This window comes from Papilio xuthus, unplaced genomic scaffold (genome assembly GCF_000836235.2).
Source record: "Papilio xuthus unplaced genomic scaffold, Pxut_1.1 DF824655.1, whole genome shotgun sequence".
NCBI classification, from domain to species: Eukaryota; Metazoa; Arthropoda; class Insecta; order Lepidoptera; family Papilionidae; genus Papilio; species Papilio xuthus.
In genome coordinates, this window is record NW_013533994.1 from 2,021,513 (window position 1) to 2,037,515 (window position 16,003).

At 37.4% G+C, this 16,003-nt stretch overlaps 2 protein-coding genes across 2 annotated transcripts in view; one reads left to right on the forward strand and one right to left on the reverse strand.

The window, feature by feature from the left end:
- Nucleotides 1-9: 9 nt before the first annotated feature.
- LOC106127513 (uncharacterized protein C05D11.1) lies at nt 10-7,678 on the forward strand. Its single transcript, XM_013325599.1, has 18 exons — nt 10-328; nt 400-745; nt 911-1,013; nt 1,199-1,321; nt 1,440-1,553; nt 1,858-2,010; nt 2,202-2,471; nt 2,821-2,963; nt 3,068-3,176; nt 3,465-3,635; nt 3,898-4,134; nt 4,498-4,617; nt 4,732-5,021; nt 5,196-5,376; nt 6,186-6,329; nt 6,630-6,787; nt 7,081-7,233; nt 7,391-7,678. Exons 1-18 carry the CDS (start codon nt 190-192, stop codon nt 7,446-7,448), a joined length of 3,012 nt encoding a protein of 1,003 aa, XP_013181053.1. The 5' UTR covers nt 10-189; the 3' UTR covers nt 7,449-7,678.
- USP (RXR type hormone receptor) overlaps nt 7,675-16,003 on the reverse strand; it is a 28,714-nt gene continuing 20,385 nt past the window's right edge. The window contains exons 5-10 of the mRNA XM_013325523.1: nt 13,388-13,531; nt 11,730-11,872; nt 11,454-11,529; nt 10,950-11,099; nt 10,264-10,313; nt 7,675-10,137 (exon numbers count right to left, since the gene is read on the reverse strand). Coding sequence (XP_013180977.1) covers nt 9,916-10,137; nt 10,264-10,313; nt 10,950-11,099; nt 11,454-11,529; nt 11,730-11,872; nt 13,388-13,531 — 785 coding nt within the window. The 3' untranslated portion in view covers nt 7,675-9,915. The remainder of the gene's footprint in view (nt 10,138-10,263; nt 10,314-10,949; nt 11,100-11,453; nt 11,530-11,729; nt 11,873-13,387; nt 13,532-16,003) is intronic.

Sequence of the window (16,003 nt, forward strand, 5' to 3'; positions counted from 1 at the left end):
ATACAATTTTGTTGTAAAAATGTCAATGTCAAATGAAAAGTAAAAATTCCCATCGGCTTGGCTCATTTCTAGGCTAATTTAGTATTTATTAATGCTTGAATGACACAAATAAAAGTGCCGGCTAGCTGAGTCAGAATCTACAAAGTAGTATTGAGATTTTATCTTTTCTTTAGCAAACTAAGCCTAACAATGTCTCATTTTAAATTAATATCATCAACTAAAGCTTCAGACGTCATACCAGTAAACAAGTACGTGTCTGAAAAGACCGGCTTAAAAGTAATTATTGCAGATGTTGAAGGGCCTGTTGTTAATGGCTATTTCTGTCTTGGTAAGTCTATATACATCATAATTTACGACAACAAGCACCAATTAATGTTACATTAAACCTGTTTTTTTTAGCTACTGAAGCTCATGATGACGACGGTCTACCGCATACGTTAGAACACTTGATATTTTTGGGATCAGAACGTTACCCTTACAAAGGCATTCTTGATTTGTTAGCCAATCGGTGCATGGCTCATGGTACTAATGCTTGGACTGATACTGATCATACATGTTACACTATTTACACTGCTGGAGAGGAGGGGATGTTGACTTTGCTGCCGATTTACCTTGATCACATTCTTAGACCTACCCTTACTGAGGAAGGGTTTACAACGGAAGTGCATCACATTGATGGTGATGGAGAAGATGCTGGGGTTGTCTATTGTGAAATGCAAGGTCGGGAGAACTCAGCAGACAGCAGGTTAGTTTTCATTTTGTAGATAACAACAATAAAGTGTTCTATGATAATATGAATATGACTTAGATGACTTTACCTACAATGAATGTATTCTTTAGAGTATGTTCATAAAGTAAAGCATGTGAACTTGAATGTAAAACAATTAAATTTCATGTTGTCTGTTGCTAGATGTGAGCTGCAATTATTGCGTGCCATGTACCCTGACAGTGGATACTCTTCAGAAACTGGGGGTATTATGAAAAATCTAAGAACATCAACTAACAATACAAAAGTAAGCTACACATAATATACAACACTTTTTCCAATTAACAGCCTACAGCCAGTGGAAATGGTCTGGCACACATAGCCATGTGGAAATGATGTTTAACAAACTTTAACTGCCATCATTTTATACAATAACTTTTGTAATTTATTTCAATATGTATTATAAATTTTAAATATGTTAAAACATTACAGGTTAGAAACTTCCATAAAAAGTTTTATAGACCTGAAAATCTCACAATAATTCTCACTGGACAAATAGCAGCAGAAGATGTGTTCAATGCATTATCTATTGTAGAAGATGACATCATAGCTAAGGTAGGCAATTTTAAATTAAAACTGTTAAGCCATACATTTTCATTGAGTAGATAAAACAGGCTAGAATTACTTAAATACAATTTTCATTGAGAAATCTATTGTCTTATATTGTTGGCAGAGGGAAAAGGAACCACAAGAGGAATGGGTGAAGCCGTGGCAGACTATCCCTCCACCACCACATTATGGGGAGTACACTGTGCAGTGGCCAGCAGATACTGAAGATTGTGGTCAGGTAAGGAATATTATTATATATTTCCTAGATGGATTCTAATGAGAAAGTAGCGCTTTAAATTTAGTTAAAATGGCTGCTCAATAACATCTGCTATAGACAAAGACATAGTAAATTCAATTTTAGTGTTTACCTAAAGAAATATTGTGATTGGATCTTTTTTTATATTATAAGCTGGGAAATAAGTAAGCGGCAATGTGAATTTCCAAAATGCCAACTATGCCTACCTTTATCATCGGAGGAGGAAGACTCACAGAAAGGATGATTAAATGCTTGGCTCTACATAATTTTTCCAATGTTATCAAAGGTGATGTTCGGCTGGCGAGGGCCGCTGTTAACGGAGGCGAGTGCTATGAGAGAGTTGACGGCGTGCGCGGTGCTGCTGCGTTACCTGTGCGACACTGCCGCCGCGCCATTGCAGCGCTGCCTTGTCGAGAGAGAAGATGCATTAGCGGGAGATGTAAGTTATACTTTTTATTATTCATTCAACAAACATCCATACAAACTTTCGCATTTATAATATAAATAAGATTATATTTAATGCATAACCATTTTAATACAAACGATAGTTAATTAAGTCAGATCAAACGTAAAGTAAAAAAGTTGATTTCTTTAACAGTCCCAATTTAGTTATGTAATTAATATCTTCAGGTATCATACAACTTAACGGAAAATCTAGTGCCACTTATCAAGATAGAACTGGATAATGTGCCGATAAAGAAACTGCAGCTGGCTCGTGACGATGCCCGCAAGTGTTTGTCCAGAGTATGTTCTGGTGATGAGGCCATTGACATGGAGCGGATGAGGAGGCTGCTCAAAAAACAACTGCGGGAGAGTATCGCCAGCCTTGAGTCTGATCCACACCATGCTGTAGCATTCAGATGTATCGGAGATGCATTATACTCACAGAACGAACAAGACGTAAGTCTGATACAATTACTATAGTCATTTTAGTTAGCTTTCATTGCAACCTGTAAAAAAATAATAATAGAAATTTCTGGTCTATATATTGTCATATTTCATTTGCATACTGGCTGTCGCCAGCGACACCGTCTGCGCGTAATTAAAAAAAAATAATTAGTATCTATGTGTTCTGCCAGACTATATGTATGCCAAATTTCATTGAGATTCTTTCAGCCATTTTGAAGATACCTACAAACATCCATCCATCCATCTAAACTTTTGCATTTATAATAACACTAAGATTTTCATTAATGGATTAAAATATTTATTATAACAAAATATTCTTGGTGAACATCTCTGTTAACAGTTTATATCAAGAATGAACCCTCAACAAATATTAATGGAACTATTAGAGGAATCCTCGTACTACTGGATTGGTCTACTTAAGAAATACTTCAATGAAGAACTGGTTACAATAGTTGGCTCGCCTAGCATTGAACTACAGAACAAGTTAGTATAAAAATCAATTTTATTACATTGATTATTTTTTTAAATATTGTACATTTTATTGAGGAATTATACAAAAATATTATTATTTTAACAAATGTTTAAAGAATGTCAGAAGAAGAAGCTAAGAGAATAGAAGAACAGCAAAAGAAACTGGGGGAGAATGGCTTAGCAAAGAAAGTGGAGCAACTGGCCGCTGCTATGGAATACAATGAGGTGAGCGAATTATGACCAATTTAAATTATTTTATATTAAATATTAAAGTGGACACATAAAAACAAAAAGCTGTCCTAAATATCATTAATCGTACCACATTTTGGTATATAAAAAGTAATAAGTAATAGTCGATTATGTATTACTCTATTTACTAACTAAACTTATAATTAGGTAAACCATATTATATTGGGGAAAAAATTATCTTAGGACATATCAACAGTAGTGAATTCCTAAAATTTTTCTGTATTGTGTTATGATACAATCTCTTAGAATATTTATGTTTTCTAGCGTCCGCCGCCAGAAGGCCTGCTGGCGTCAATCCCGGTACCCTCGTGTGACAACCTGAAGTGCCACAACATCACAACATGGAGCACGGACGGCGAGCCCTGCCCCTACTTTGACCTTAAGGAGATCCCACTCTACACGCGTGTACACAGTCTTAACACTAATTTTGTTTATGTAAGTTTTACTCATAATATGCAATTATTAAAAAAAAACTCATGGTGGGTTTCTGAGACCAAGTCTTACTATAAAAAAGATTCTTATTATTGTTTTGGCAAAGATATTGAGTGGGATGTTATTTTTTGTACAGATTGTGGTCTCAAAAACCAACTGCGAGTTTCGCTAGTAATTTTAGTTATTGTCGTATTTTTTTTCATACACCTTAGTTAACAATTAAAGAGTCTGAGTGCGATTGTAAGTGTTGTATAATGATTTCCAGATAAACATAATCCTAGACACGACAAACGTTGAGGAGAGCACACGCAAATGGCTGCCGTTGCTGGTGAACGGTCTGGCGGAGTGCGCGGTGCGGCGCGGGGAGACGCTGGTGCCGCACGAGGAGGTCATCTCCACCACTGAACACCTCACTGTACTGTTCAGCAATAACATCGGCTTCGACCGCCCCGGCAACTTCTCTGTCGGACAGTTTGGCAACTTCGTGCACATTGAAGCCAGGGTATGGAATGTTTTGATAGCGAAGGAAAACGTATTAGATGATCAGATATTGCTTTTAAAAAGAATGGAATAAATAAAATAGTGACAAGAATGCAGCAAAAAAGTCAAGAGAATATATAGATAATAGGAATTTGTTTTAGAATTTTTGTCCGTCAGGATCTTTGTGACTTCGTTTTCGCAGATCATCAAACGACAGTTTCTGGGACTAAGATATGATCAGTGAACCATAAAAAATTGGATCAGTTTAGCGTGAGCAATGTCTATGCAAATTGCGAACAAAGGTTCAGCTGACAGTATCAAATAGTCTTGTACATTTTCTTTGTTGCTTAAATTCTTAAATGTGGCAATAATTGTTTATATACAGTGCGAGCCGGCCGACTACGTGTCTGTGGTGCATCACCTACATGAGGTGCTGTACGCCCCCGAGCTCACCAAGGACCGCCTGCTCGTCTTCGCTCAGAGGATGATCAACGACGTCGCACAGGTACGTAATTATAACTTAACTACAGGCCGACTAAACTCGCAAATTGCACACAAAAGACATACCTCAAGTAGAACAGAAATAAACACACGTCTTTTTTGTTCGTGACACGATCAGGTGCGTCGCAGCGGCAACAAGATGGTATACGACATGCTGCGTGACGCCCTCTACCGCCCTGACAGCAACGTGCACTGGTGTTCCGTGCTGCGCCAGCACCAGTTCCTCAAGGAGGTGGTGGAACGGCTGGGGGGAGGAGGTGCGGAGGGCGTGCTCGAGGACGCCAAGCGCGCCCTGGCGGCGCTCGTGCGTGACGCCTGGTTGCACCTCGCCGCAGACTTCGATAGATACAAGCTCAGCACCGAGCCCTGGAAGCGATTCGCTAGAGAAAACGAAATAACGCCCCTCAAGTGTGTATCATGTCATTTTTAATCAAATTGAAATGATCATTCGATAAATAATCACCACAGTAGTCAATTGAGCTGTTGTTGCATCTTTTTTTTATTTTGACTTGGCCTTTTTTATTTAGTCTTATTGTTTTCTTTAATAAATATTATTTGTTAATAATTTCATGATTTATGTAGGCCGAGGTTGTACTGGGACGCGGAGCTGATGAGGGGCGGTGCTGGGGGCGGAGGCTTCGTGGTGGGCGTGGGCGGTATTGAGTCCTCGTTCGTGGCGCAGATGAGCCCCGGCCCGCTGGGGCACGCGCCGCAAGACCTCGCCCCGCTGCTCGTAGCCCTCAACTACTTTACCCAGCTGGAGGTAAGCATACAGGCCAACTTGGATAACCGAGAATCCTCTATGAGCGAAAAAATATCGCAATCTTTTCAACTCTCGCTTATCCTGGTTAGACTGTACTTTTAATTTTTTTATACTTCTTTACATTATACAATAAGTCCATTGCACAACCAAAGCTGTATTCTGGTTATAGTAACTACTTATTTTAAGGAACTCTTGTAAAATACGACAATTAGGCTGCCAGTCCACCAGAGCGGAGCGAGGCAGCGGAGCCGAGAAACGGAGAAATATTAACCAATAGGATTGCACAAAATCTCCGCTCCTCTTAAGTGGACAGGGACTTGCGAGCTAGTTTAAAATTTCATATAAAACCGGTAAGCGGAGCGGGGAAACGGAGCGGGGAAACGTGCGGGGATGCGGAGCGGGGAAGCGAGTGCGGGCGCGGGCGCACTTTGCGCCGGCAGTGTGCCGCCGTATTCCGACCAGTGCGTATGTGACCGAAGATAATGGATGAAAAACTTATTGAAAGTGTGAAAAAGTTTCCGTGCATTTGGAACACATCTTCAGAATTTGAAAACACAGCAACTCCGCTCCGCATTACTTCCTCACTCCGCTCCGCAGCCTCGCTCCGCTCCGGTGGACAGTCACAGTACGCAACTCCACTCCGCATTAGTCCGTTTCTCGGCTCCGCTGCCTCGCTCCGCTCTGGTGGACTGGCAGCCTTAAGCTGGAATAAGTATATAAACCCAATGGTTGTGTTAAGACACTGTAAATTGTATATTACATTTTTTTATATCGAAATGTTGTTTAATACGTATATTATATTTGGTAAGGGTCCGATGTGGCGTCTGATCCGAGGCGGAGGGCTGTCGTACGGGTACAGCGCGCGCGCGGCTCCGGCTGAGGGCCGCCTCGTGTTCTCACTGTACCGCGCCGCCAACGCGCCCGCCGCATACACCAAAGCCAAGAACATTGTGGTATGCACACATTTCTTCTACACATCACTAAAAATCGTTTCGTTAAGACACGTTCTTCGGGCGTGATTATTATACCCAGAGAAGACATTACGTATTGAGGCTCATATATAGTGCAAAACGATGAAACATGATAAAAATGTTGCTACAGTTCTAGACAACGAGGGTATGAAAAAAATTTTATTTTTTAAATTGCTGGAATAACGTATAACATTGACAGAAGACAGCACGCGCGATGCTAGCGCCACCGACTTACTATAACTTTTAGTCATTCTTCCCACTAAATATTCAATGTTCCAATAGGAGGAATACCTGAAGGAGAAAAAATTCGATGCGGAGTTGTTCGCGTCGGCGCGCAGCACCGCGCTGTTTGAAGCTGTGGAGCAGGAGAAGTGTCCCGCGGACGTGGTGCGACACTCGCTGCTCAACTACCTGCGCCGCGTCTCTCCCACCTACAACAGGTCTCTGATGCACCCTTACTTCGTTTAACACGTTTAGTACCGAGCATCGATCTTACTATATTACTTCAGTAGCAGTTACGTTACGTGTTAAATATCTATGAACCGGTGGATGTAAGGCAAACTAAATTGTGACACCTCACTAACGCCCTCTTGTCAACGTCAAAAAATGTCAAGAGTAATGAACGTATTGATTTTTTTTCATAGAGGTAATTGAGCATTAGAAAATCATTCTTTATAGTTTTTAATATCTCTAAATTTATTATCGTAACAAAACTGTAAATATCGTATGTCAGGGAGCTGGTGCGTGCGATCGCGGCGGTGGACGAGAGTAGCGCTGGTGCGGCGGCGGCGCGCTGGCTGCCCGCGCTGTTCGACCCCGCGGCCGGTACACTGGCGCTGGTCTGCCACCCCACCAAGGTCTCCGACCTGCAGGCTGCATTCCAAAAGTAACACATATTTTTTATTAACTTATAACAATAGGATTCATTTAATTACTACGCAAATACAAAGGTCCGTCTAACATACTATGAAATCTTACTTTAATAAAGTAATGTAGACAGTTCTTGATTTACAATAATGTGAAATATAAATTTATCTTTCCAGGATCAATATAAATTTGGATGCATTCGAGTCAATGGAGGCGTCGCATTTTAACAAATAAGCGCAACAAAGTGTACTTTTGTTATTTGTAAAATAAAGTGAATAATTAAATATTGTAATTCAAGAAATAATACAAAATAACGTAAATGAAACCACAAATACTGCTTGCTTGTGCCTTATACAAATGAAAGTGTTGGTTTGATTTGTAAGGATCACAGTTTTTATATACATTTAAATTTAAATATTATATATTGTTTGCATATAATTTTATAAATAAAACGATATAGTTATTGTGATGATTTATTTATCACCCTCCATCTTAAAGCCTTAATGTATGTCTATACAAAAAATATAACTTAAATTTAGTCAGATATTTTAGTAAACATTTATTATAAATCATCTCACAACCGCTGCAACATCTTTTTTTTTGTAAAATTCAAACCCATCCATAGAATAATATCAAGACATCAACATTATTTGCATTTGAACCCGAAACTTCAACAATTGATTACACAATACATTTAAAGGCTCTGCCGTCAATATTACATATTTTTGTCGAGTTTGTAAAATATCTACTTGAGCGCTTAACTAAGTTTTTGCCTCAAATAATTATTTGCAGATTTTTTTACTTACTGTTAACTACTCGTAACAATATTGATATTATTATTTACTCCATTTATATAAATATGAATGATTTCTGCTATTACATTTTGTTGCATTACATTTTCATTTAGCTTAAAAAAATAAACTGGCCTACATTTTTATAACTAACGAGTAGGCCATTCTATTGTTCGTTAAAACTTCTAACTTGATGACGTCATTTGAAATATATTACTTTACATAAAGCGTTACTTATTGTAATTAAAAATTGTACATGCAATGTCATATTTACATTTCCATCTTGTACAGCAACGGACTCATAGACAATGATTATATTTCCGTATAACAAAAATACATAATACCTATATGATAATGCATCTCAAAAGCACCAAAATAGTACATAACAAATGTAAAAGTATGTAAAAATGTTCACGATCTTATTAAACAAATTATCAAACAAGTAAACAAACAAGCTACGTTGTAAACTAATCGAATACATTCTAAAACCGTATAAAGGTGCTTTGAAGATGTGATTTGGTAAATGTTAAAATTATCTAAGCCTAACAACTTACGACACCAAAGTGACGAAATACAATTTCCTAATAGAAGAACGACTAATTGGATTAATAACATTACAACTATGTAATAATAAGAAGAGGCGGCCCCGGTTCCGTTACGATCGCTTGCGCTTCCAACTTGTCACCTCATTGCTTTCTCATTTCCTTATAATATCTGTCCCAGTTACTTTATAAAACAACTTCTACAGAATGGATCTAAAAGACAACACCTTTACTAAGATAATTTTAAAATAAATCGTGTCATTGTATTAGTAATTTTACCAATGATTTAAACCGTCCCATGCCACCGACTGGACATGCGAGTTAACTTTAGTATGTCAAAATAGTGGCATTGAACGATGTTATAATTATTTTGGATAATATGCAAATCATAGTAAATAAAGCTGTTTAAATGTTTGTTAACATCAGGGGCTGATGTGACGGAATGTTAAACGAAATTATTTCCTTTATCAAATACATGAAATACAAGAGTGCTATTAGTATAGAAAAACCGACGCCACAATTTCATCCGATTAAATGATTTCTATTATAAAATTTCTATACTGTTTACATTTTAAAATATTTCTTATTTTAAAAAGGCATATCTTTTGCAGGTACAATTGCGACTTTTGATCATATAACTTTACTTGCCTGTTTTTAATTAACACAAAAATGGTTAATTATGAATTAACTGTCACATAAAATACACCATGGTAAATGACGTCACAAAAAATGAATTTCCAATAAAAGAAATATAAATACCATCAGGTAACATGGGAACGAACATTCCTCAGGCTCAAATCTCAACTTAAATAAATATATTCTTGGTGTATTTTACATAACTACATTATATATTAAAACTGGCATAAACAACGTGTATCTTATAACTATGTATGTATTTTCTCCATACATTTAACAGAAGACGCGCCCGCCGACATGCTCACGCGAAGTTTCCAACATTTTCACAATCTTCAACATTACAATACCACGTAATGTGATATAAGATATGTAATTGCATTAGTAAAATAATTAGCTTTGTCTGATCGAAAAATATAATTAATTTTCGAACATAATGAAATATTAAACATAAGTATTAAATGTAGCAAATCAACATCAATTCCTTTCAATATACGCCTAGAAATATGTTCTAGTGACCAAATATTAAGTATTATCGCTAAGCAATGTTAGGAAGTTGTTTTCTTACGGCAATAAATGCATCGTTTTCGATCGCGTTGAGACATCGTTAGAAATTTTGCTTGCTAATTGCTTAGATCCCACGCATGGATAGCTCACGCAATGATCTGGCGCTGCGTTTCCGACACGTGGGCGTGAGTTGTGGTGGGCGGGTCAGAATGCGCGCGTGGGCGTGGCCTACATGATGGAGTTTGCGTCGATGGGCGGGGCATGGTTGCGCAGCGCCTCGCGGATGTAGCCGCTGATGTTGGATTCCGCGACGAGGTGGAAGAAGAAGAGGCTCTCGAAGCTCTTGAGGGAGATGGAGCGCAGCGCGGGCAGCCGCAGCAGCAGCGACGCGAACCGGCCTTCCTCCGCGCTGTGCGACCTCCGGCAGTACTCGTCCAGGCAAGAGAACATCTACAAAACCACAACTCATATTTAACACATTAGCTTTTTTAACCTCAAAAATCTAATCGAATATATCTGTACGAGACACTCTTACTAAATATTACAGCACAGAAAAGTTAGTGTTATTTATCTTACCTTTTCCCGAAGAAGATCAACTTCTTGTCGACACTTCAGTCCTCTGACATCTGAAATTATAATTACATACAAATGTTAATGCATTTCTATGATGACACACTATTCCCATATGCCATACAAAGACCACACAAATTATAGCTTTTGTTCGCGGCTTGAAAAGTATTTCATGTGTTGTAAAGCCGTTCTTGAATTATAAATAGTGTAACTAACACGGTTTTTTTTATATATATAGACTAGCTGTCTATATATATATAAAAAACCTAATTTGTGTAGCCAGCCCATCCATCCACATCACATTACATTCGCATTTATAATATTAGTAAATTAAATAAAAAGCAGCTCTTCAAGGCATAAATTAGAAAAAAAATGAATAAATATGATAAAGATCGGATCGGAATAAGTCTCCTATGTCCTTCTCCTGGCTCTAAGCTACCTCCTCACCAATTTTCAGGCATATCAGTAAAGCCGTTCTTGAGTTATAAATAGTGTAACTAACACGACATTCTTTTATATATATATGTGGCCGTATAATTGTTGCCGAGTTGAACACTGGAACTGTATACATTTGCGGGGATCATAGGAGCCTATGTGTTCTTCCAGACTGTACTACATATATACAACATTTTATCTAAATCCAAGCAGCCGTTTTGGATATACTCAGTAACAAACTTCCATCGAGTAGGTACCTGGGTTGAGCAGTATGATGGCTTTGAGTGCGACGTACTCTGCCTGGTCCATGCGCAGCGCCCGCATCTTCAGCGACAGCTCCGACAGCACGCGGTCAAAGATCTGGCCCACGCCCGCCTGCAGCGCGGAGTTGCGGTGCAGCGTCATACCTGCAACACATAACACATCTTCTTCACTACAGTGCGACACATTTACGTGACCCGGCGCATCTTACAAGTGGGCCAAAAGATCCCGAGAAGAGATAAATAGGATCTGAATCCTCCCGCGATACGGCCCTTATGACCTGAGGGTCTATGGGGTCATGTAGATTAAAGGATTTGAATCCTTATCAAAATAATAGTAGTAACACGTTTAATGCTACCGACTCGCTTGGGGAGATAAATTTCTAATAAAAAAAGAACGTGCGTTTTCAACAATATCTTACACTAGAACCCATAAATGCAAATATGTTTATAAAAAATATTTTTTTTTTAATTCTTAATTCTATAAAGTGCAACATTTACCAGGCATTAGACACATGAGCTGTGGCGTGGCAGCGCTCCGCGTGCCGTCCATGTTCTCCCTCTCGTCTTCTAAATACTGAAAATATACATAAATAAACGATTAAAACATAATATATTCGAAGATGAAACTGAATTGTATACAAAAACTTTAAAGTAATTAGCGGTACATACATTTATTCTTATCGGAAAATCTGTATTGAAACGCGTTCTTTGCTTTAGGTAAAAAATTTGCGAAACGTTTCACTAGATGGCGCTACTAGTAGTAAAATCTATTACCTCCATTGACCGCCAGGCGATTGCAAACAGCAACAGTTCGTTCCAGCTGCCCTTGATGAGAAGCACCTGGTCTTCCAGCTCCAGCTGGCTGAAGTGTGGGATGTCCCGCGCCCACACCACCAGCGCCGCTATTTGTTTGTTACCTGAAACCACCAAATAATACAAGGCACTATACGAAATATACACAGACGCGAAGACTACAGTTTGATGACTTTTGGCTAGAGAGAAAATATTCAAATATTAGACTGTTATGGAAAAACATTGAGTTAACATGTCCAGTGCCACCGATTCATTTTGCGACTCCTCTTTCGTACATAAAAATCTTAGTAGCAGTAAATATTTTTATGGATGATCGTTTATAACTATTAATATATATTAGATATGTTTAAATTTACAAATGAAATGGGTTTAAATATGAAATGACTATAAGAAAACTGTCAAAATCAACAACAAACATGGTGTGACGCAACTAGGAATTCCTAATCGCTGTTTTGGATTGGTTTATTAAATTCGTCGACATTTAAAACCGGTTCAATATTATGTATGCAAACCTATTAATATCAAAATATTCATGTTTCGAGTTTTTTGTTGTAATGCAGCATTTGTTTATGCACGGAATATTACATTGTTTTTTTACACAATTCAATATTATTATTTTTTATATTAAAACTAGCTGTCAGACGAGATTCCGTCAGCGCAGAATTTAAAAGAAAAATAATTAGTAGCATATGTGTTATTCGAGACTATGTTCTACGTATATTCCAAATTTCAGCCAGAGCTGTTCTGGAGATACCTTCAAACAAACATCTATCCATCCATCCAAACATTCGCATTTATAATATTATTATGTTTAAGTAAGAAGTAAGATAATAAGATTAGTAAGATTATATTTGTGATAAATTTGTCTTGTTGTTATTTCTTTGGTAATTCAATTCGTGGACGATATCTTCCGGCTGGAGGGATGTAATTGACTAAATATAGCGCTTGTCGGCGCAGACATCCCGCCACTTACGTCGCCTTCCTCTTCACAAATACAATGACATGTTATTGCTGAATTGAAAGAATACGCACCATTTGCAATTTAACGATCATACCAAGTAAACATAACTACTAAGAACTAAGCCTATATCTTCTAGTATCAAGTCTTTAATTATAGGAAATTTTGTATTTTTGGGTAAATACTTAATAAACATAAGTTGAATTAACATATGTAGTCATGATTTGAAATGATATGAAACACGGTCTATAATAAGTCATGGTATTACCAATATAAATCAAATCTTATAGTGGATTTCAGATAATTGTCAACTGCCAAAACATCGAGTCGTAAATTGGTCACAAAAGGAGTTGACAATAACACGGAACAGTAAAAAATAACGAAATTTCATTTGGCCCGACCCTGGCACAACTCCCTCTATACATAATAATAAGAATAAAATTCTGTTTTATCGAAAAAATAATTCATATTACACAAGATGTATTTACGTTGCTGATAACGAAAACCTCATTTTATTGGCCGCAAGGCCTCGTTTGTTCCGGCTAATCTCCAAAACGGTTGGACCGAATTTAACAGGACTTTGCCAGGAAGGTAGCTGATGGATGCTGGCATATTATAGACGTCTATTGAGTCCCGTAGTCGTGTACTGTGTATGACTTACCAATCTGACATAGACTTGAGACGGGCGCGCGGTACCGCGGCGGCACATTGCTCTCTGGGCCCACTCGCAGGAACTGGAACTCCTCGCTGGGATCCGCCACCAGCGATTCCATCTCCAGTAACCGCTCGATTGATAACTCCTGAAACGATTAAATATTCATTTTTAAATAGTATTAAACAGGAAAATGTCTTTGAATGATAGTTCTGTGAATTCATCATTTAAGACGTCATCTCCTAAATTATGTATCACACACAATTCATTCGATCATTACCTCTTTACTCTAATCCCACTTTATATAACCGGCACAAGCAAAAAGAAACAAGCAGGAAAGTATAAAATGTAAAACGACAGACAGCTATTTACATAAAATTTGCGTCTGCAGAAATATCAGCCGTCGATTAAGATTTACTCAAGCATTGATTGAATTGGCCTTTAGACTTTTGACAATTCCGAGTCTCCACTCAAAAATAATATGCGAACATTTTTGCTCAAATATAAAATTACATCATAACTATACACGATTTTACATCGTAATAATTTTGAATGCTTTTCTTCGTTTGTTTTCAGAAAAGACAACAGAACTAAAAGCAAACGCACAATTTCGTGCATGCAAATTCTATTAAAACTGAAACTTAGAACTGCGGGGCTAGACAAAGTGCATTCCCTAACTAACTTCGATCACTGTCGCACATCAGATCCATAGATTTTTGAAATTCATTATGGAATCGTTTCGAAGCGAATACACTTTTCTAGCCTCCCTGAACACCTAAACGGGTAAGTCTTACCGCTTGGTTACGGATACTTTTGCAATAAGATGTTAATCGCTTATAATTGCAATAAAATATACAAGTGATACATAAATAATAAACGGCGGGGCGGCTGAGGGACTGCGACGGCGACAGTCCGCATATTTCATGATGTCACCATTATTATTGTGCTGCGACGTACCCATTATTGATTTAATTCGATCGGCGCTGCGATGCCGGTGCATTGCTCATAAAACACATCTTTACAATGTACGATAATAAAACCCATACATATAGATAAAAGACCGCATTTATCAATTATAGGATTTGCCAGCGACTTTTCCAGCATAAAATTAAAAACAATAGTAATAAATGTAGCTTATGTCATATGTCACACTGGAATAGCTTCCCAATAGTGAAACGATTTTTTTAAATCGTTTCAATTTCAAAGCCTATACCATGCAAAGAAACAAATGAATCTTTACTCTTTATTGTATAGAAAAGTTATTTTTGTTACACGAATATTTCTATAGAAATGGAATCTATTTTAGTAAAGTAACTTCTATTTGATTTTATCATACATTCACTAAAAATACGTTTTTTAAACCATAAACCAAACGAGGTATATTTATTACACTTTCTGTACAGTACAATTCAATAGTTTTGTAAAATAATAGCTTTATAAAACCTTATTTTGATACATAAAGTGTATTTATTTAAAAGAAAAAAAAACGTAATATTAAGCCCTTACCGGTTTCTGAAAGGTTATTGAAATTAGAAGGTCATAGATTAGAAAATAATTATACAGTAAATATTATATTGAAATGTTATAAAATCAACTACATCAACACGAAAGGAAGTAAACACACGCTAGTTTAGAAACACACGGATTACCTAAGCACGAATAAATTTTTTTAAATATTCCGGGGCGAGGCGATATTCAAAACAGCCATTGTCACGTGGCAGCCACATTATAATAATAGTGTGTACACAGTCGAAGATGTTTATTCCCTACCCGTTTAGGTGAAATATCATTTTACGCCCACGACAATTAGGTCGAAAACATATCATATCATCATACGTATGTGCTAAAATATAGCTCTTATGGTGATATTTTGATGTACAATATTCGATCTTAAGTGGGAATAGAATTTAATTCTTTAGCTATACATGTGCGCAGTACTTTGTGTTCGCAATCTGATAACGTTTGCCCTTGGACGATACAAACATCCCAGGAAGTCACCGCGAATAACAAAGGGTGGCACGAATTTACAGTACATTGTATATGCCTACAATCATAATAACATTCATAGTGAACTGATAATTGAAACATATAAACATAGTAAAATGTGGACGGCCTTAAATAATTGCCATTCACGTAATTACATCTTTTACTGACTGAGTGCCGTAATTAGTTTATTACACATCTTACTAATATTATGAATGCGAAAGTTTAGATGTATGGATGTTTGAAGGTACATCCTAAACGGCTTAACGGATTTCGATGAAATTTGGCACACGTATAGAACGTAGTCTGGAAGAACACATAGACTACTAATTAATTTATTAATTCCACGCGGACAGAGTCGCGGGCGACAGCTAGTATGTAATTAAATACGAGTGTACTGTGTATTGCAAGTATAACATAGTCTATATAATATAGTCTGGCTGTCTGTCTGTGTGCGAGCACGGGCACGGGTAATAAACATTTGAAAGCTCCACGCCGACCGCTCTGAGTTAATTACCTGCGATACTTTTATTAGACGCTTTCAGTGTTTAATTAGCTGGAACTAGTCGTTTGAAGACATAAGCGACTCGTAAAATTAATCAAAAGGCACGTATAAAACACTTTTACTTATCTGTAGCGAAA